Source organism: Gorilla gorilla, chromosome 18 (assembly GCF_029281585.2).
Source record: "Gorilla gorilla gorilla isolate KB3781 chromosome 18, NHGRI_mGorGor1-v2.1_pri, whole genome shotgun sequence".
Classification (NCBI taxonomy): domain Eukaryota; kingdom Metazoa; phylum Chordata; class Mammalia; order Primates; family Hominidae; genus Gorilla; species Gorilla gorilla.
The window spans coordinates 99,558,380-99,578,326 of NC_073242.2; the positions used below are offsets into that span (position 1 = coordinate 99,558,380).

At 46.1% G+C, this 19,947-nt stretch overlaps 1 protein-coding gene across 5 annotated transcripts in view; it reads left to right on the forward strand.

Annotated features, from left to right (window-relative positions):
• The window catches only part of PDPR (pyruvate dehydrogenase phosphatase regulatory subunit), a 49,604-nt gene that overhangs the window by 14,723 nt on the left and 14,934 nt on the right, over window positions 1-19,947 (forward strand). For 4 of the 5 annotated variants that reach the window (XM_055366332.2, XM_063700313.1, XM_063700312.1 and 1 more), the window contains 12 exons: window positions 970-1,051; window positions 1,145-1,308; window positions 2,609-2,730; window positions 3,488-3,605; window positions 4,341-4,490; window positions 8,417-8,609; window positions 11,114-11,238; window positions 14,465-14,620; window positions 14,783-14,916; window positions 15,738-15,886; window positions 16,650-16,762; window positions 18,368-18,462. In XM_055366332.2, coding sequence (XP_055222307.1) covers window positions 970-1,051; window positions 1,145-1,308; window positions 2,609-2,730; window positions 3,488-3,605; window positions 4,341-4,490; window positions 8,417-8,609; window positions 11,114-11,238; window positions 14,465-14,620; window positions 14,783-14,916; window positions 15,738-15,886; window positions 16,650-16,762; window positions 18,368-18,462 — 1,601 coding nt within the window. Of the gene's footprint in view, window positions 1-969; window positions 1,052-1,144; window positions 1,309-2,608; window positions 2,731-3,487; window positions 3,606-4,340; window positions 4,491-8,416; window positions 8,610-11,113; window positions 11,239-14,464; window positions 14,621-14,782; window positions 14,917-15,737; window positions 15,887-16,649; window positions 16,763-18,367; window positions 18,463-19,947 lie in introns of those variants that run through there. The other variant, XM_063700314.1, reaches the window with a different exon arrangement.

Genomic DNA, 19,947 nt, shown 5'->3' on the forward strand with positions numbered 1-19,947 from the left:
AGCTTGTTGGGAGGAGCTTGGGCCTGTGGAGTTGGCAGGAGGCTGCCAGCTGGAGGCAGCCTGGAAGCCAGGATGTGGGGACTGCACCGCAGGCAGTCCCTCAGCCAGAACAGGAGCAGCCTGGCGTGGCTGATGCTGCCCTTGAGATGGTGACCTCTAGCCATTCACCTACGTGCTCAAGACTGACTATTCCAGGAGGGTCTGATTGGATAAGCTTAGGTCACATGCCCACTGTTTGGCTATACTGGGTAAGAAGAAGGGAGAATCTGACCCTTGGTAGCTGATGTTATTTATTGTGAGTGGCCTTTGCCAAGGATTACACTCCCCCAAGACTAGGAGGAGAAAGGGTGAAACTGCCTAAAAGGTGGGAAGAATAGGGATGGTCGAATCCCTGCCCAAAACTGTCTTTTTTTTTTTTTTTCTTTTTTTTAAAGACAAAGTCTCACTCTGTTGCCCAGGCTAGAGTGCAGTGGTGCAATTTTGACCCACTGCAACCTCCACCTCCTGGGTTCAAGCAATTCTCCTGCCTCAGCCTCCCCGGTAGCTGGGATTACAGGCGTGCACCACCACACCTGGCTAATTTTTATATTTTTAGTAGAGATAGCGTTTCACCATGCTGGCCAGACTGGTCTCAAACTACTGACCTCAGATGATCCGCCCCCATCAGCCTCCCAAAGTGCTGCGATTACAAGCATGAGCCACTACACCTGGCCTAGAATCTCATTTGATCCTCACAACCTCACAAAACTGTGAGCTGAGAATGTTTGGTCAGGGCATGGAGCCTTAGTGCATCTGAAGTTCTTAAAATTTTGCATAGAAGCTCAGAGAAGCTGATTTACCTGCCCAAGTATATTGAGTGGCAGTCCCAGGATTCATCACAGGTCTTCTAACCTATAATCTAGTGGATTTTCCACTCTCCCGTCCTACATTTGGTCTGATCTGTCTCATTTGGGCTCATTTTTCTTACAGGTTACACAAGGACAGGCTCAATCTTTCTGGCCCAAACTCAGGACCGACTGATCTCCCTGAAGCGCATCAACGCAGGGCTGAAGTACGTAAGAGTCTAGAAGCGTGTCCTGACTTTACCACACTGGCCTCTGCCAAAGAGCCTGTGAATGTCATTGTCCCTTGTGTTCTGTGGCAGTGTTATAGGTATCCCTTCTGAGATCATCTCCCCCAAGAAAGTGGCCGGGCTTCACCATCTCCTCAACGTGCACGACCTGGTGGGGGCCATGCATGTTCCCGAGGATGCAGTGGTGTCTTCCGCTGACGTGGCTCTTGCCCTGGCAAGTGCTGCCTCCCAAAATGGTGAGCAGGTTTTTGCATTTTCTTAAGATAGGTTAGCAGGGAAGACATTACCTAAGGAAGTGTCTCACAGTAGGAAGTGACACCAACTCAAGTTTGGAAAGATTATCCTCTTTGGGGTACTCAGCCTCCATTTTGAACACTTATAATTTTATTTATCTGTTAATGAGTGTTTTCCCTCAGGGCCACATTTTTAAAGTTCTAAAGAACTGCTTTTAGTGCTAATTAATGCCCCTTTTTTGGAGACAGAGCTTCACTCTTTTCGCCCAGGCTGGAGTGCAATGGCACAATCTTGGCTCACTGCAACCTTCGCCTCCTGGGTTCATGTGATCCTCCTGCTTCAGCCTCCCGAGTAGGTGGGACTACAGGCGTGCGCCACTACACCCGGCTAATTTTTTTGTGTATTTTTAGTAGAGACGGGGTTTCGCCATATTGGCCAGGCTGGTCTTGAACTCCTGACCTCAGATGATCCACCTGCCTCGGCCTCCCTAAGTGCTGGGATTACAGGCGTGAGCCACTGTGCCCTGCCAATTAATGCCCTTTGGACTTAAGGTAATATTTTCCCCCACAGGACTTGAGAAGCTCAAGGTGAAAACACACCTTGGAAGTTTAATCCACACCTGAAATCATGAGCCCAGTTGCATTGAATGAGGGGAAGACTTAACTAGTGTCCAGGGTATCATATCCATGGTATGAGCAGGTTAGCACTTAAGGCGCACTATTTACATCCTCTCCTCTCTGCTCCATAGTTTATGATTCCAGGAATTTAATTATTGTGTTCCAAAGTCTGTTTTTAAACTGACTTGCTATTTTCAATCTTGAACAAGGCCCATTTACATAGTCTCAGGATGTGATTCTAGGGTTTTGTGTTTTTTTTAAATGAAAGCATTGAGCCGGGCGTGGTGTCTCATGCCTGTAATCCCAGCACTTTGGGAGGCCAAGGCAGGCGGATCACCTGAGGCCAGGAGTTCAAGACCAGGCTGACCAACATGGTAAAACCCCATCTCTATTAAAAATACAAAAATTAGCCGGGCATGGTGGTGCATGCCTGTAATCCCAGCTACTTGAGAGGCTGAGGCAGGAGAATTGCTTGAACCCAGGAGGCAGAGAGCGAGCCAAGATCGCACGACTACACTCCACCCTTGGCGACAAAGCAAGACTCTGTCTCAAAAATAAAATAAAAAAATAAATTAAAGCATTGACTTGACTTTGTCATTGTTTCTTCTGGGTGGAGAACCTGCTGCACATGCCTTCATTCTGGAACATCAGATGAAGCACCAACTCTTTCTTTACCTTGGAACAGGTGTTCAGATCTATGACCGGACATCTGTTCTTCATGTAATGGTCAAAAAAGGTCAAGTTACTGGAGTGGAGACTGATAAAGGACAGATTGAATGCCAGTATTTTGTCAACTGTGCTGGCCAGGTAGGTCAGCACCAACACTGCTTTTCTTATTTAACGTTTGTCTCCAAGATTTTTTTGGTGTAGAGAAGTAAGATTAGTATTGTGATTGGTTATACAGATATCAGTAACTACGCTGTTTCTTGTAGGGTATTCTAAATCAGAAACCTACACTTAGTCTGCAAATAGAAGCCTGTGTGACCTTGTCCTTCCTCCACACTGGGTTGATGGGTGCTATCCTGGTCAGGAAGACCAGCAAATGGTCAGGCATTGACGTGAATCCTTGGCGCTGGGTCTTGGTGTTACATTTCATTCTACAACCTAGCAAATAACATATTAGGCTATTTTATTGTGTCAGGAATGTGGACACTAATTTCCAGGACACTGCTTCTTTTAAAGCAGATTGGCTCTTGCCTTCCATGCTATGATCCCGAAGTGAACTAAGAAATACTTTTGCCATGTGAAGTTCATTTAGTGATTGCTATTTGGGGTTTGTAGCTGAGCCCAGGCGTTTTATCAAAAAGACCTCCTTTGGTTCCCATGAGCTCCTTTGACTAGCTGGTAAATATCTCTTCCTTTGATCTCAAAGTAATTTTTATGTCTTAAAAAATGTAGTATTGCTCCCCATCCAAATAATTGAACTAAAGCAGGCTGACTTCCCACACCTGACACTGTAGCAAGAGCACACATAAGCCACTTGGAATTAATCTCAAGAGGCTGAACTTGCTCATTTTTATTTCTGTTCCTCTTCCCACCCACAAATCAACCTGTCCATTTGTAGTGGGCATACGAGCTGGGTCTGTCCAACGAGGAGCCGGTTAGTATCCCGCTACATGCCTGCGAACACTTCTACCTCCTGACTCGCCCCTTGGAGACCCCTCTGCAGAGCAGCACACCAAGTGAGGACTTGCACTTTTTTAAAAAATCTTGTTTCTTTGCCAGTATCCTGTCCTCTGAAAAGGAAAACTTTCTGCTAAGGACAGCCTGTGTCTGAAAGAGTCTTTCATTTCTAGAGCATGTTACAGGGAGGTGGACCTAATTCTGACTTTTCTTTATTAACTCTTTATGAAAGGATGGCCAAAATTTCCATTAATACATTTTTTTTGTTTTTGTTTTTTGTTTTGCAAGCTAATTTTAGTCCTAAACAGAGGTCATTGAGAATATTTGGACTGTCTTGTTGACTTTTTAACTTGAATGCTATGGATAGTAGAAATGTCATAGGTAAACGATAGACTTAGGTGGGTTCATGGTTCCAAGCACTATAGGAGAGGGTTCTCACATCCTTTTGATGGTCTTCATGCCTAGAATGGGTTCTGCAATCCCCCTTTCCATTAAACTTTCGCTTGGCACAGTGGGAGTTACGTGGTTTGCTTGTGGGGACTAGTCAAAGCTTCTAGGTAAGGGATAATCAGAGAAACAGTCTCCACTGAAAGGCTAAATGGGAGGATCTTCCCCCGTGACCTCAAAAGGTATTTTAAAGCTAATGAATGCCTGTGTTCATTGAATGTTCTTTCATTAATAAAGCCATTAATGGGTGTTTTTGTTTGGTTGTTCTGTCCATTTAGAAAGCTGACTTGCCTCTAAACCCTTGTTTTTTCTTCCACTCCCCACTCCATGTCATTTCTCCACCTCAGCTATTGTGGATGCTGATGGAAGAATTTATATTCGGAACTGGCAGGGTGGCATCCTGTCTGGGGGCTTTGAGAAGAACCCGAAACCAATTTTCACTGAGGGCAAGAACCAGCTGGAGATTCAGAATCTACAGGAAGACTGGGATCACTTTGGTATGTGAACTGCATTATAACAATAGTGCCTTATATTTGTTTAAGATGTTATATTTTTCAAAGTATTTTGAAGAATAGTTCCTTGTTTAATGTTTATAACATCGCCATGAGGTACAACAGTGGTTGCAGAGGGTGAGTTTGCCTGGTCTGAGGGTGGAGTTACTAGGTAGCAGATTCAGGGGACTAAAATCTTAGTTAATGGACATTTGCCTTATTTTTTTAATTTTATTCTTAGTTTTACTTTTTTTTTTTTATTTCTTGAGATGGAGCCTTGCTCTGTGCTCAGACTGGAGTGCAGTTGCACAATTATAGCTCACTGCAGCCCCGAACTCCTGGTCTCATAGCTTTTTTTTTTTTCTTTTTTGTAGAGACATGGTCTCGCCATGTTGCCCAGGTTGATCTCGAACTCCGAGGCTCAAGTGATCCCTTTCACCTTGGCCTCCCAAAGTGCTAAGATTACAGACGTGAGCCACTGTGCCTAGCCCTTTGTGTGTGTGTGTTTAGTCATCTCTATCATTTTGTGTGTGTGTGAGATGGCGTCTTGCCCTGTCACCTAGGCTGGAGTGCAGTGGCATGATCATAGCTCACTGTAGCCTCAAATTCGTGAGCTCAAGCGATCCTGCCACATCAGCCTCCCAAGTAGCTGGGACTACAGGTGCTTGCCACCATGCCTAGCTAATGTTTAAATTTTTTGTTGAGATGGGGTCTCGCTGTGTTGCCCAGGCTGGTCTCGAACTCTTGGGCTCAGTCAATCCTGCCTCAGCTTCCCAAAGTGCTGTGATTACGGGCATGAGCCATGATACCCAGCTGCTTTTTTTTTTTTTTTTTTTTGAGATGAAGTCTTGCTCTGTTGCCCAGGCTGGAGTGCAGTGGTGGTGTGATCTCGGCTCACTGCAACCTCTGCCTCCCCGATTCAAGTGATTCTCCTGCCTCAGCCTCCAGAGTAGGTGGTAGGTGGGATTACAAGCGCCTGCCACCACTCCCGACTAATTTTTGTGTTTTTAGTAGAGACAGGGTTTCACCATGTTGATCAGGCTGGTCTTGAACTCCTGACCTCAGGTGATCTGCCTGCCTCAGCCTCCCAAAGTGCTGGGATTACAGGCATGAGCCACTGCGTCTGGCCTTTTTTTTTTTTTTTTTTTTTTTTTTTTTGAGATAAGAGTCTTGCTCTGTCGCCCAGACTGGAGTGCAGTGGCACAATCTCGGCTCACTCCAACCTCCACCTCCTAGATTCAAGTGATTCTCATGCCTCAGCCTCCTGAGTAGCTGGGATTACAGGCATGCATCAACATGTCCAGCTAGTTTATGTATTTTTAGTTGAGACAGGGTTTTACCACGTTGCCCAGGCTGGTCTTGAAATCCTGGCCTCAAGTGATCTGCCTGCCTTGGTCTCCCAAAGTGCTGGGAGTAAAGGTGTGAGCCACTGTGCCCAGCTCTGCTTCTTTTTTTTGTTTTTTGTCTTTTTTTGAGATGGAGTTTCACTCTTGTTGCCCAGGCTCAAGTGCAATGGTGCGATCTCGGCTCACCGCAACCTCTGCCTCCCGGGTTCAAGTGATTCTCCTGCCTCAGCCTCCTGAGTAGCTGGGATTACAGACATGCGCCACCACGCCTGGCTAATTTTGTATTTTTAGTAGAGACAGGGTTTCTCCATGTTGGTCAGGCTGGTCTCGAACTCCTGACCTCAGGAGATCTGCCCGCCTTGGCCTCCCAAAGTGCTGGGATTACAGACGTGAGCCACCACGCCCGGCCCCTGCTTATTCTTTATTCACCTAAAATTATTGCTCAGATTTTAGGTTTTAGGGGGAGACTTCTTTCAGTAGGACTTCATATAAAATTGAAGAGTTCTTTAGAAAACAGAATTGTTTTGTTTTGTTTTGTTTTTCAGAATTGTTTTGTTAGTGTAGTATTTTATTAAATTTTAAAATAATTTTATTTGTTTATTTATGTATCCATTCATTCATTTTGAGATGGAGTCTTGCTCTGTTGCCCAGGCTGGAGTGCAGTGGTGCGATCTTAGCTCACTGCATCCTCCGCCTCCTGGATTCAAGCAATTCTCCTGCCTCAGCCTCCCAGGTAGCTGGAATTACAGGCGCCCACCACAACGCAGAGCCAATTTTTGTGTTTTTAGTAGAGATGGGGTTTCACTATTTGGCCAGGCTGGTCTTGAGCTCCTGACCTCAAGAGATCCACCCACCTCGGCCTCCCAAAGTGCTGGGATTACAGGCATGAGCCACCGCACCTGGCCTTTAAGGCCTGTAATCCCAGCACTTTGGGAGGCCGAGGCGGGCGGATCGCCTGAGGTCAGGAGTTCAAGACCAGCCTGGCCAACATGGCAAAAACCCGTCTCTACTAAAAATATAAAAATTAGCTGGATGTGGTGGCGCACACCTGTAATGCCAGCTACCTGGGAGGCTGAGGCAGGAGAATTGCTGGAACCCGGGAGGCAGAGGCTGCAGTGGGCTGAGATCGCACCACTGCACTCCAGCCTGGGTGACAGAGCGAGACTCCATCTCAAAAAAAAAAAAATAATAATAATAATAATATAGTTACCTAGTTCCAAATTTAAAAAGATGAAAGAGTCTCTAATGAAGAATTTCCCTCTGACCCTTGATGGGCTTTCTTTTTTTAATAAATTCTTACGGAAAATTTCAAACTTTTAAAAGTGGATAGAAGCTGGGCACAGTGGCTTACACCTGTAATTCCATCATTTTGGGAGGCCAAGATGGGAGGATCACTGGAGCCCAGGAAGTGAAGACCAGCCTGGGCAACATGGCGAGACTGGAGACTATGTGTCTACTAAACAAACCTGGCGAGAGTAGTGTGATGAGCCCCCATGTACCCATTATCCAGCTCTGGTCTGGTTTCATCTTTTTCTGCTGTCCACTGGATTATGCCCTGATGGTAGATTTCCTTTAAAGCAGGGTGAAAGTCTGTCTTTTGCAGCTATTCCAATGCAGAACATTGCCTTTTTTTTTTTTTTTTCCTGAGATGGAGTTTCACTCTATTGCCCAGGCTGGAGTGCAGTGTCACGATCTCTGCTCACTTCAACCTCCGCCTCTCAGATTCAAGCGATTTTTCTGCCTCAGCCTCCCGAGTAGCTGGGATTACAGGCTTCCACCATCACGACTGGCTAATTTTTGTATTTTTAGTAGAGACGAGGCTTCGCCATTTTGGCCATAATGCTCTTGAACTCCTGACCTCAGGTGATCCTCCCACCTTGGCCTCCCAAAGTGCCGGGGTTACAAACGCAAGCCACCATGCCCAGCTCAGAACATCACCTTTTATTAAAATCTCTGTGGCTGCCATTTAAGAGCTTTTCCACTCACACTGGTCCCTTCAAGATTATTATCTGTAGATACGTTTTACTTGCTGTTCTCTGCTGCTTTCCTTTCTAACCAATATCTTTTTTCCTCAGTCTTTATACCAAGTATTTTGCAGCTATATCCTGTAATTCTACCAAGCAATTCTATCTGCTTTGTGATAAATGGCCCAGTTGGCTCGTCTTTAAAAAAATCTCTTCCAGCCGGGCGCAGTGGTTCACACCTATAATCCTAGCACTTTGGGAGGCCGAGGCAGGCAGATCACTTGAGGTCAAGAGTTCGAAACTAGTGTGGCCATCATGGTGAAACCCCATCTCTACTAAAAATACAAAAAATTATCTGGGCATGGTGGTGCACGCCTGTAATCCGAGCTAATTGGCAGGCTGAGGCAAGAGAATAGCTCAAACCTGGGGGCAGAGGTTGCAGTGAGCGGAGATCGTGCCACCGCACTCCAGCCGGGGCGACAGAGTGAGACTCCATCTCAAAAAAAAAAAAAAAAATTCAAGAGGTTTTCTGAAAGGGGAGGGTGTAAAAAAGTAGAGGGGTTGAAAGTGGTTTAATTCCTTAAAGGTGAGAACTCTATTTGGTTTTGTTGTCATTGCTCAGAGCCTCTGTTGAGTTCCCTTCTGAGGAGGATGCCAGAATTAGAGACTCTGGAGATCATGAAGTTGGTGAACTGCCCAGAGACCTTCACACCAGACATGAGGTGCATCATGGGCGAGTCTCCTGCAGTGCAGGGCTACTTTGTCCTGGCAGGAATGAACTCTGCTGGCCTTTCATTTGGTGGAGGAGCCGGAAAGTAAGTCTTTCTCACTCAAAGTCAGCTGTGAACATAAGTCAACTTGCTGGGTCTCTTCCCTTCTAGAATTACTTGTTATTAACGTGGCGTGTGGTATATTTAATCTAGTATGTTAAGACTAATAAGAAGATACATGTAATTTTGGAGTTGTCCCCTTCTAAGTATGAGAGGTTCCCCATGTTCCAGAAATGTCATCGGGCAAAATGTTTTTGCAACTCATCTTTTGGAGTTAGCCACAGATTCTGTGGGATATTCTTTTATATTTTTTCAGTTGTAACAAATATTGGTCATTTGAGTGTGTATTTGAGTTTGGTAGCCAAGTATGTTGATTGAGGTAGGTATTTGAACTAGGTAATACACGGTTTGTTTGTTTTTTTAGACAGTCTTGCTCTGTCACCCAGGCTGGAATGCAGTGACATGATCTCAGCTCACTGCAACCTCCACCTCCTGGGTTCAGGCTATTCTCCTACCTCAGCCTCCCGAGTAGCTGGGATTAGAGGTGTGTGCCAAGACATCTGGCTAATTTTTCTATTTTTAGTAGAGACAGGGTTTCACCATGTTAGCCAGGCTGGTCTTGAACTCCTGACTTCAAGTGATCCACCCACCTTGGCCTCCCAAAGTGCTAGGATTACAGGCATGAGCCACCGTGCCCGGCCACAAGTTTTTATTTAAAAATTAGACACTAGGCCGGGCGCAGTGGCTCACGCTTGTAATCCCAGCACTTTGGGAGGCCGAGGTGGGCGGATCACAAGGTCACGAGATCGAGACCACTCTGGCTAACACAGTGAAACCCCATCTCTACTAAAAATACACAAACAAAATTAGCCGGGCGTTGTGGCGGGTGCCTGTGGTCCCAGCTACTCGGGAGGCTGAGACAGGAGAATGGCGTGAACCCAGGAGGCAGAGCTTGCAGTGAGCCAAGATTGCGCCACTGCACTCCAGCCTGGGCAACAGAGCGAGACTGTATCTCAATAAAAATAATAATAATAAAATAAAATAAGACACTAATGAACATTAAATAAGCCAGTCACAAAAGGACAAATACTGTGTGGTTCCACTTATATGAAGTTGCTAGAGTTGTCAGATCATAGAGACAGAAAGTACAATGATGGTTGCCAGAGGCGGGGGAGGGGAGCTATTCTTGAATGAGCACAGAGTTCCAGAAATGCAAGAGGAAAAGAGTTCTAGGATGGATGGTGGTGAAGGTTACACTGCAGTGTGAATGTACCCACTGCCACTGAACTGAATACTTACAAATGGGTAAGATGGTAGCCACGATGAAAAGTTTATTTTAAATTTATGAGACCAGTTCTCTTGGGTGATTTGTAGAATGGCTCTGAAAACAATTACAGAAGAGGAGTTACAAAAATGTTTGGAGCAAAGGAGATGTGGTCACGTAACTGTATAATCTTGAGGTGACAGAAAAAAACCCATTGGATATTTAGAGTATATTTGTATGTGTTTTAGTCTTATTTCTTCATAGATGAGGCTTATAACTTTTTTTGAAACAAGATCTTACTCTCACCCAGGCTGGAGTGCAGTGGCACCATCATAGCTCACTGCAGCTGCAAGTTCCTGGGCTCAAGGGATCATCCCGCATCAGACTCCAGAAGAGCTAGAACTAACTACAGGCATGTGCCACCATACCCAGCTCTTTTTTTTTTTTTTTTTTTGGAAACGAAGTTTTGCTCTTGTTGCCCAGGCTGGAGTGCAATGGCACAATCTCGGCTCACCACAACCTCTGCCTCCCGGGTTCAAGTGATTCTCCTGCCTCAGCCTCCCGAGTAGCTGGGATTACAGGCATGTGCCACCACGCCGGCTAATTTTTTTTTTCTTTTTGAGATGGAGTTTCGCTCTTGTTGCCCAGGCTGGAGTGCAATGGCGTGATCTAGGCTTACTGCAACCTCTGCCTCCCAGGTTCAAGCAATTCTCCTTCCTCAGCCTCCGTAGTAGCTGGGATTACAGGCGTGTGCCACCACACCGGCTAATTTTGTATTTTTAATAGAGACAGGGTTTCTCCACATTGGTCAGGCTTGTTTCGAACTCCTGACCTCAAGTGATCCGTGTGCCTCGGCCTCCCAAAGTGCTGGGATTACAGGTGTGAGCCACCTGGCTCACTTTGAAACTTTTTTTTTTTTCTGTAGAGACGGGGTCTTACTATGTTGCCCAGGCTGGTCTCAAACTCCTGACTTCAAGCAATCCCCTACCTCAGCCTCCCAAAGTTCTGGGATTACAGGCATCAGCCAATGTGTCTGGCTGGCTTCTATGTTAAATACCTCCTAGGAAATCTTATCATCTGGGGTAAAATCCTCATAGTAGTCTTTTGAGAGCAGTACACAGACCCATGTTCGTTTCTTCCAGAAAAGTTAAGGAAAGTGCCCAAAACTATTCAGCTGGTCTGTGGCAATTTAGGATCTTTTGATTCTGTTAGTTCTCGATTTGTAGAATATTAATTTTCTCAAATCTCACACCTGAGCCCCAACAAGTGCCCTCTGTCTATATAGGTACCTTGCCGAATGGATGGTACATGGTTATCCCTCAGAAAATGTTTGGGAATTGGACCTGAAACGTTTTGGAGCCCTCCAGAGCAGCCGCACCTTTCTGCGCCACCGGGTCATGGAAGTCATGCGTAAGTGAAGCTTTATCGCAGTTGCTCCTAGTTGCAGGTATCTTCTCGGTGGCCCGTGTTGTCATTCAGAAGGAGCAAAGTTTTCCTCAGTTCTTTAACAAGTGCTTTGAGTTGGGCATTTGATTTGACTGTTTCAGGCCTGAGTTAAGGGGCTTTATGCTCCTCATGATATATATGTAACATTTTCTTTAGTGCATCGGACCTTGTTTCCTTCTGAGAACAAGTAGAATAGGAGTTACAGTTGGTACATAGCAGCTTCATAAATATTCTAAGCAATGCCTTCTTCCCGGTCTGCCTTGAGAGACCGTATGTTGAAGTGCGTGCTTTCTGCAGTCTGCCTTGAGAGACCCTGTGTCGAAGTGAATGCTTTCTCACTCCCACTTAGTTTTTGAGAAAATGCTTTCTCACTCCCCACTTAGTTTTTTCTTTCCAAGTCAGAGAATTTGCCAAGTTATTCTCAGAGCTTCAGGCTTCCGTGAGTGACTTTCACCATTAATCCACCCTACGGCAGCAAGATTGGGAACCACTTCCCGTATAAATACAAAACATACATTCGTGCTCTCACTCCCATGTTCTCGCCCTGCTTCAACTTTGAAGGATTGGCCACTTCATCTTAATTTGTTATTCTACCTTGATCTCTGATTTATTTTCTAGGAAGCCCTTAGAAAGCTTTTGTATCAGGAATTGAACCAAACCACGTGGGTTCAAGTTGTAATTTCATTTTCCTGTACTGAGGAGCTGTTCTCAGACTTTGCCAAATGCTATCTAAATATTTTGGGCATACTTATGCTCAGGACTAAGTTTCTGTGTTGGCTCTGACCACCATTCTTGGTTACAAGTAAACTGTTAGTTTGGTAGTTGAACAACATTGTTGGTGAGGACTCTGGATGGCCTTTAATGCCTGAGTGCTCACTTTTGGCCTGGGAAGAGGATGTACATCCGTGGAGATGAAGGACCTAACAGCAATATGTTTAACTGCTAAAGTTCTTTAATTTTAGCAAATATTTTGGTTAAAATGTTGAACTTGGCTGAGTGTGGTGGCTCATGCCTGTAATCCCAGCACTTTCGGACGCTGAGGGAGGTAGGTCACTTGAGGTCAGGAGTTTGAGACCAGCCTAGGCAACATAGCGAAACCCTGTCTCTACTAAAACCAAAACCAAAAAATTAGCCATGCCTAGTGGCACACACCTGAAGTCCCAGCTACTTGGGAGGCTGAGGTAGGCGAATCACCTGAGCTGGGGAAGTTGAGGCTGCAGTGAGCCATGATGGTGCCACTGTGTACTCCAGCCTGGGCAGTGGGACTGAGGCCCTGTCTCAAAAAAATAAAATAAAAAATCAAAGTTTTTTGTTTTAAAGTTGAACTATTATAAGCCTAAATTTCCCTACCCATAGTTACTTTGGAACCTGTACAAATCATAATTGAGCTTGAGCTTCTCCTTGGTGATATGACACTTTTGGTAGCCAATTCTCATGAAATAGAAGTGGCAGGCACATAGAAAATGGGGAAGGCGCCAGGCGCAGTGGCTCAAGCCTGTAATCCCAGCACGTTGGGAGGCTGAGGCAGGCGGATCACTTGAGGTCAGGAGGTCTGGCCTGACCAACATGGCGAAACCCTGTCTCTACTAAAAATACAAAAATTTAGCCAGATGTGGTGGTACGTGCCTGTGATCCCAGCTACTTGGCAGGCTGAGGCAGGACAATCACTTGAACCCGGGAGATGGAGGTTGCAGTGAGCCAAGATCTCACCACTGTGCTCTAGCCTGGGTGATAGAGAGGGATTCCATCTCAACAAAAAATTAAAAAAAAATAGAAAAGAAAATGGGGGAAGGGAAGATAGAACCGAAAGTACTAGGAGATGGAGAGATTGTCACCATGCAGAGAACCCCACCTGGCTTCCTTCTCCTGTCTCCCAACCTCCCCAAGCCTTGATGTGCCTTTTGTTTGGGATGGTGTGAGATCAGGTCTTCTCTTTGCAAGGGACCACAGATCACACTCTTCTGGCTTTTTTTTACTTATTGCTGTTGAAGATTAGACATTAAGGGAAATGAATTTTTTTTTTTTTTCCGAGACAGTCTTGCTCTGTTGCCCAGGCTGGAGTGCCGTGGCGTGATTTCGGCTCACTGCAACCTCTGCCTCCTGGGCTCAAACAATTCTCCTGCCTCAGCCTCCCAAGTAGCTGGGATTACAGGCGCCTGCCACCATGCCTGGCTAATTTATGTATTTTTAGTAGAGACAGGGTTTCACCACGTTGGTCAGGCTGATCTCGAACTCCTGACCTCGTGATCCGTCCACCTCGACCTCTCAAAGTGCTGGGTTTACAGACGTGAGCCACCACACCCGGCCTAAGAGAAATGAATTCTGACCCTAGCTTTGTTGTGTGAATAATGTCATTGGTACAATACAATGTAACTTCTCAGATTTCAGAGCCACCTAATCAAGCTGCAATATGTACCCTTTCACTTCAGAAGTGAGTTAATTATCAGGGAGGAAATGTCTGTAACAGGTCTGAGATCCTAATACAGGCACAATGAAGAATGGAATGCCATTTTTTCACATTTTGTTACCACCTGTGTCCCACTTAGTAACCTTCTTCTCTGCTATGAAGCTTAGTAAGGTTTAGGACCCTGACCTTTCTGCCATCATTTCTACCTACTAATGTGGAATGCTGAATGTGAATATAGGCCGAGTCATGCCGTGACACGTAGCTCCAGGGAGGGACGATAGCAGCTTGGCAGGATTGTCTTTCCTTCTGGAGCATGCCTGATACACTGGGTAATTTTGAAAATTAGACTACATTAGCCTGGAAATTGGGCCGGGCAGAGTGGCTCACGCCTGTAATCCCAGCACTTCGGGAGGCTGGGGTGGGCAGATCACCTGAGGTCAGGCGTTTGAGACTAGCCTGACCAACATGGAGAAACCCTGGCTCTACTAAAAATACAAAAATTAGTGTGGCACGGTGGCATGTGCCTGTAATCCCAGCTACTCGGGAGGCTGAGGCAGGAGAATCGCTTAAACCCAGTAGGCAGAGGTTGCAGTAAGCTGAGATTGTGCCACTGCACTCCAGCCTGGACAACAAGAGCAAAACTCCGTCTTAAAAAAAAAAAAAAACTACGTTAGCCTGGAAAGCTCTTTTGAATAGAAACAACTCCAGAGTCTAGTGGATATTGGCTCCTCAGGTCTAGAATCTGTGTCTTGGGCTTTGATAGACTACTCGTGTCTTTTCTAGCTTTGATGTATGATCTGAAGGTTCCCCGCTGGGACTTCCAGACCGGTAGGCAGTTACGCACCTCTCCTCTCTACGACCGGCTGGATGCACAAGGAGCCAGGTGGATGGAAAAACATGGATTTGAGAGGCCAAAGTACTTTGTTCCCCCTGACAAGGGTAAGAAGTCACATTCTCATTTTTGCTCCTTTTTTTTTTTTTGTCCTGGGAATTAATAAAACGTATTTTCAAATGCATAGGCTAGAATGTGTTCACAGAAGAAAAAGAACCACGTGGACTACACTAAACTCTACAGGGCCTTGTGATTTTTCCATTCCGTAGACCTCCTGGCATTGGAGCAGAGCAAGACTTTCTATAAGCCAGATTGGTTTGACATCGTGGAGTCTGAAGTCAAGTGCTGTAAGGAAGCTGTGTGTGTCATTGACATGTCCTCTTTCACAAAGTTTGAGATAACAGTAAGTATTTGGGAACCAAAAAGTAATAGATTAGGACACTTTGCATATTTATTGAATGCCTTTTGTTTTTCATCTTCAAAACTGATTCCTGACTGGGTGCAGTGGGTCATGCCTGTATTCCCAGCACTTTGGGAGGCCAAGGGGGCGTGGATCACCTGAGGTCAGGAGTTCCAGACCAGCCTGGCCAAGATGGTGAAACCCCGTTTCTACTAAAAATACAAAAATTAAGGCCGGGAGTGGTGGCTCATGCCTGTAATCCCAGCAGTTTGGGAGGCCGAGACGGGTGGATCACCTGAGATCAGGAGTTCAAGACCAGCCTGGCCAACATGGCGAAACCATCTCTACCAAAAATACAAAAAATTAACCAGGCATGGTGGCGGGCACTTGTAATCCCAGCTACTCGGGAGGCAGGAGAATCGCATGAACTCATGAGGTGGAGGTTGCAGTGAGCTGAGATTGTGCCACTGCACTCAGCCTGGGCAACAGAGTGAGACTCCATCTCAAAAAAAAAACAAAAAACAAAAACAAAACACTGATTTCTTAAGAATTCTGGTATATTTTAGTGTTTCATCTGTATTGTAACATTTTTCTGAAATTTTCGCTCCTTGTTTCAGGTTTTTAATTTGCTAGAGAGGCCTGTTTATCATAAGAATCAATAGCTAGTGTTCCCTGGAGCTTCTTGCAGTGGAATAGGTCTGCAAATGTTGTCACATGGGAATTGGCTGATTGAATTTTCTCAATGAGGTTCATTGCTGGTGGGGCCATGTGGCCCAGCCAGGTGCTCTCACGCTCACTCTCTCTTTCATTCCCTAACCCTGCAGTCCACTGGGGATCAGGCATTAGAAGTTCTACAGTACCTCTTCTCCAATGACCTGGATGTGCCTGTGGGCCACATTGTGCATACTGGCATGCTCAACGAGGGTGGAGGGTATGAAAATGACTGCAGCATAGCACGACTGAACAGGCGCAGGTGAGATGAGCTGCCGTCCCGCTCTGCTCCCTCCAACATGTTGATTCCTTAGGGGTACTGTAGCAGAGGCTCTCAGGCGCTTCTCCAGGAACCATAAATCCCAGGGACTAAGAATGATTACATGAAATCAAAGCCAGTTTATTAGCAGTCCTAAACAAAAGAAATCACCAGGAGGAAAAGAAAAAAAAAGCCCACCAGATTATGTACCCTACTGGGAGAAGATGCCTTGTCTTTTTTCTTTTTTTTTTTTTTGAGGCAGGGTCTCACTTTGTTACCCAGGCTGGAGTGCAGTGATGTGATCATGGATCCCTGCAGCCTCGACCTCCTGGGCTCAAGTGATCCTCCCACCTCAGCTTTCCAGGTAGCTGGGACCACAGGTACACGCCACCACACCCAGCCAGTTTTTGTATATTTTGTAGAGATAGGGTTTTGCCACATTGCCCAGGCTGATCTTGAACACCTGAGCTCAAGCATTCTGCCCACCTTGGCCTCCAAAGTGCTGGGATTACAAGCGTGAGCCACTGTGCCCAGCCGATGTCTTAACATTAGTAAATCTGTATAATTTTTTGGCATTAACAGGAAGCCAGAATTTTGTTTTGTTGTTAGGTGGTGTATCCTAGAATGGTGCTACTGGCCTTCTGCGAAAGCTAAGAAATCATTTCCTAGTATTTGCCTCATTGCTTTGAAACCAAATAAGATTTGATTGCTTCCTGATCCTTTTGCTGCTACCTGGTTTTGATTATTTTGGGGTCTCACTTTTCAGTTTCTTCATGATCTCTCCAACCGACCAGCAGGTCCACTGTTGGGCCTGGCTTAAGAAACACATGCCGAAAGACAGCAACCTGCTCCTGGAGGACGTCACCTGGAAGTACACAGGTACAGGGGTTCGGGCTCTGCCACGTCGAAAAGGCCAGCAGATGCAGATGTGTCCACGTTTGCCTTCTTTACATTTGACTCTCAAAAATGAACATTAGAGTTAGCATAAAAGAGGCTCTCTGGTCATAGAAAATTGATCTCTAGGGGATGCGGTGGCTGACACCTGTAATCCCAGCACTTTTGGAGGCCAGGGTGGGAGGATCACTAGGTTAGGAGTTCGAGACCAACCTGGACTATATGGTGAAACCCCGTCTCTACTAGAAATACAAAAATTAGCTGGGCGTGGTGGCACACACCTGTAATCCCAGCTACTTGGGAGGCTGAGGCAGGAGAATCACTTGAACCCAGGAGGCAGAGGTTGCAGTGAGCCCAGATCGCACTACTGCACTCCAGCCTAGGCGAGTGAGACTCCATCTCAAAAAAAAAAAAGAAAAGAAAATTGAGGGCTGGACACAGTGGCTTACACCTGTAATCCCAGCACTTTGGGAGGCTGAGGCGGGCGGATCATGAGGTCAGGAGTTCGAGACCAGCCTGGCCAACATGGTGAAACCCCATCTCTACTAAAAATACAAAAATTAGCTGGACATGGTGGTGCATGCCTGTAGTCCCAGCTACTCATGAGGCTGAAGCAGGAGAATCGCTTGAATCTGGGAGGCAGAGGTTGCAGTGAGCCAAGATCATGCCATTGCACCTCCACCTCCCGGGTTCAAGCGATTCTTCTGCCTCAGCCACCCAAGTAGCTGGGATTACAGGCGCCCGCCACCACGCCGGGCTAATTTCTGTATTTTTAGTAGAGATGGGGTTTCACCATGTTGGCCAGGCTGGTCTTGAACTCTTGACCTCGTGATCCACCTGCTTCGGCCTCCCAAAGTGCTGGGATTACAGGCATGAGCCACCACGCCCAGCCCCAGAGAGTACCTAATTTTTAAGGATGACTTGGTTCCCTGATTTTCTCACCCTCAGCAGTCTCGGCTTAACCCCTCCCACCTTCCCACCTAACTGATCTTGCCCCTTGGCCCCACCAGCGTTTGCTCTCCCAGGCTCTCATTCTCAATTCCTTGTAGTAGCAAATATGATATACATCCTGCTCCTGGATTGGGATACTACAGAATGTTACTGAACAAAAGTCGTGTTCTAGCTTGTCTTAGGATGGATGACATGTAATTAGCGCAAGCTGATGTCACAAACACTGGTGTCCAGAATAATGCTTTCCTTATCTAGTAAGCATTAGGATATGTTTGAAGTGGATTTAGCTTCTCTGAATTTAAAGTCTGTGTACTTTTTGGTTGGGCAGATCTCCACCGGGTACTGATTTGGGTTTGGGGCTTCTGCCATCACATAGCCTTGCTGGGAAAAGGAGGAGAACGGGAATTGTGTGGGGTGGTTATGGCCAGCCCTGCTGCGTTCAGCAGGCCCTGTTGGCAGAGGTGTATTCGCCAGAATCGGGGTGCTTAGCATCCATCCTTGGAGTGTCTAAGCAAAGGGACATATTCCTGGTCTCTGCACCCAGGCCTGGCTATAGCTGAGCAAGTCTGCAGTAGACCTTTCCCATTGGCTCAGCTGTTCAGAAGGAGAGCTGGACATCTCTTGTTCTTTTCCATTTAGCCCTCAATCTGATTGGCCCTCGAGCTGTGGATGTGCTGTCTGAGTTGTCCTATGCCCCTATGACTCCAGACCACTTCCCCAGCCTCTTTTGCAAGGTGAGTGCTGATAAAGTTCTGTTTCTTAAATGGGCAGAGAATGTGTCTTTCATAGTGGTGGCAGTTACATATTCTTACTATGGTGTTAACACCCACAAAGAGTGTCTTGGCTGGGTGAGGTGGCACATGCCTGTAATCCTGGCACTTTGGGAGGCCGAGGCAGGTGGATCACCCAAAGTCAGGAGTTTGAGACCAGCCTGGCCAACATGGTGAGACCCTGTCTCTGTTAAAAATACAAAAATTAGCTGGGTATGGTCTCACGCACCTATAATCCCAGCTACTTGGGAGGCTGAGGCACAGGAATCGCTTGAACTCTGGAGGCAGAGGTTGCAGTGAGCCGAGAACACGCCACTGCACTCCACCTGGGTGACAGAGTGAGACTCTGTCTCAAATAAAAGAGTGTGCTGGCCAGGTGCAGTGGCTCACGCCTGTAATCCCAGCACTTTGGGATTACATCTTATATTTATAAATAAATATAAAAATACAAAAATTAGCCGGGTGTGGTGGCGCATGCCTGTGGTCCCAGCTACTCGGGAGGCTGAGGCAGGAGAATGACTTGAACCTGGGAGGCAGATGTTGCAGTGAGCCGAGATTGCGCCATTGCACTCCAGGCTGGCGACAGAGCAAGACTCTGTCTCAAAAAAAAAAAAAAAAATGTGCTGCCCTTCATTAGCAAAGAAGTGACTGAGTATATTTATTTATTTATTTATTTATTTTGAGACAGAGTTTCACTCTTGTTGCGCAGGCTGGCATGCAATGGTGCGATCTCGGCTCACTGAAACCTCCACTTCCCGGGTTCAGGCAATTCTCCTGTTTCAGCCTCCCGAGTAGCTGGGATTACAAGCGCACGCCACCATGCCCAGCTAACTTTTTGTATTTTTAGTAGAGACAGGGTTTCACCATGTTTGCCAGGCTGGTCTTGAACTCCTGACCTCAGGTGAACCACCCACCTCAGCCTCCCAAAGTGCTGGGATTACAGGTGTGAGCCACTGCGCCCGGCCTTATTTGTTTATTTTTTACACTCCAAACTTGCTTTATTTAATAAGCATTAGGATATCTTTGAAGTGGATTTAGCTTCTCTAAATGTAAAGTCTATATGCTTTTTGGTTTCTGTAGCACTGGATTAAAATTTGAAGTTACAGGATTATGACACACACAAAAATGCCTTTCGAAGTTAGGTCCCTTCTCTCCATGCAGTGTGGCCTCTTTTCTGTACACAGAGTAACTTCTGTGTCTGTGGCATCTTCAGGGAAGAAATGGCGTAGGTGAATCTCTGAACTTCCTACATAATTTTCTTTCCTATAAGTGGCAACCACAGCTGACTGAAACAAACTGTAACCAAATGAAAGCAATGATAACGGAATCCTCCCCAGGAAGCTGCTAATTAGAGGGCCAAACGGACAGACATCTTGGCCACCTGTAACGAGCAACTTCCAGACGGTTACTGATGGAGACTCTTTGAAGTTCACCCAAAGTGGGATCCAT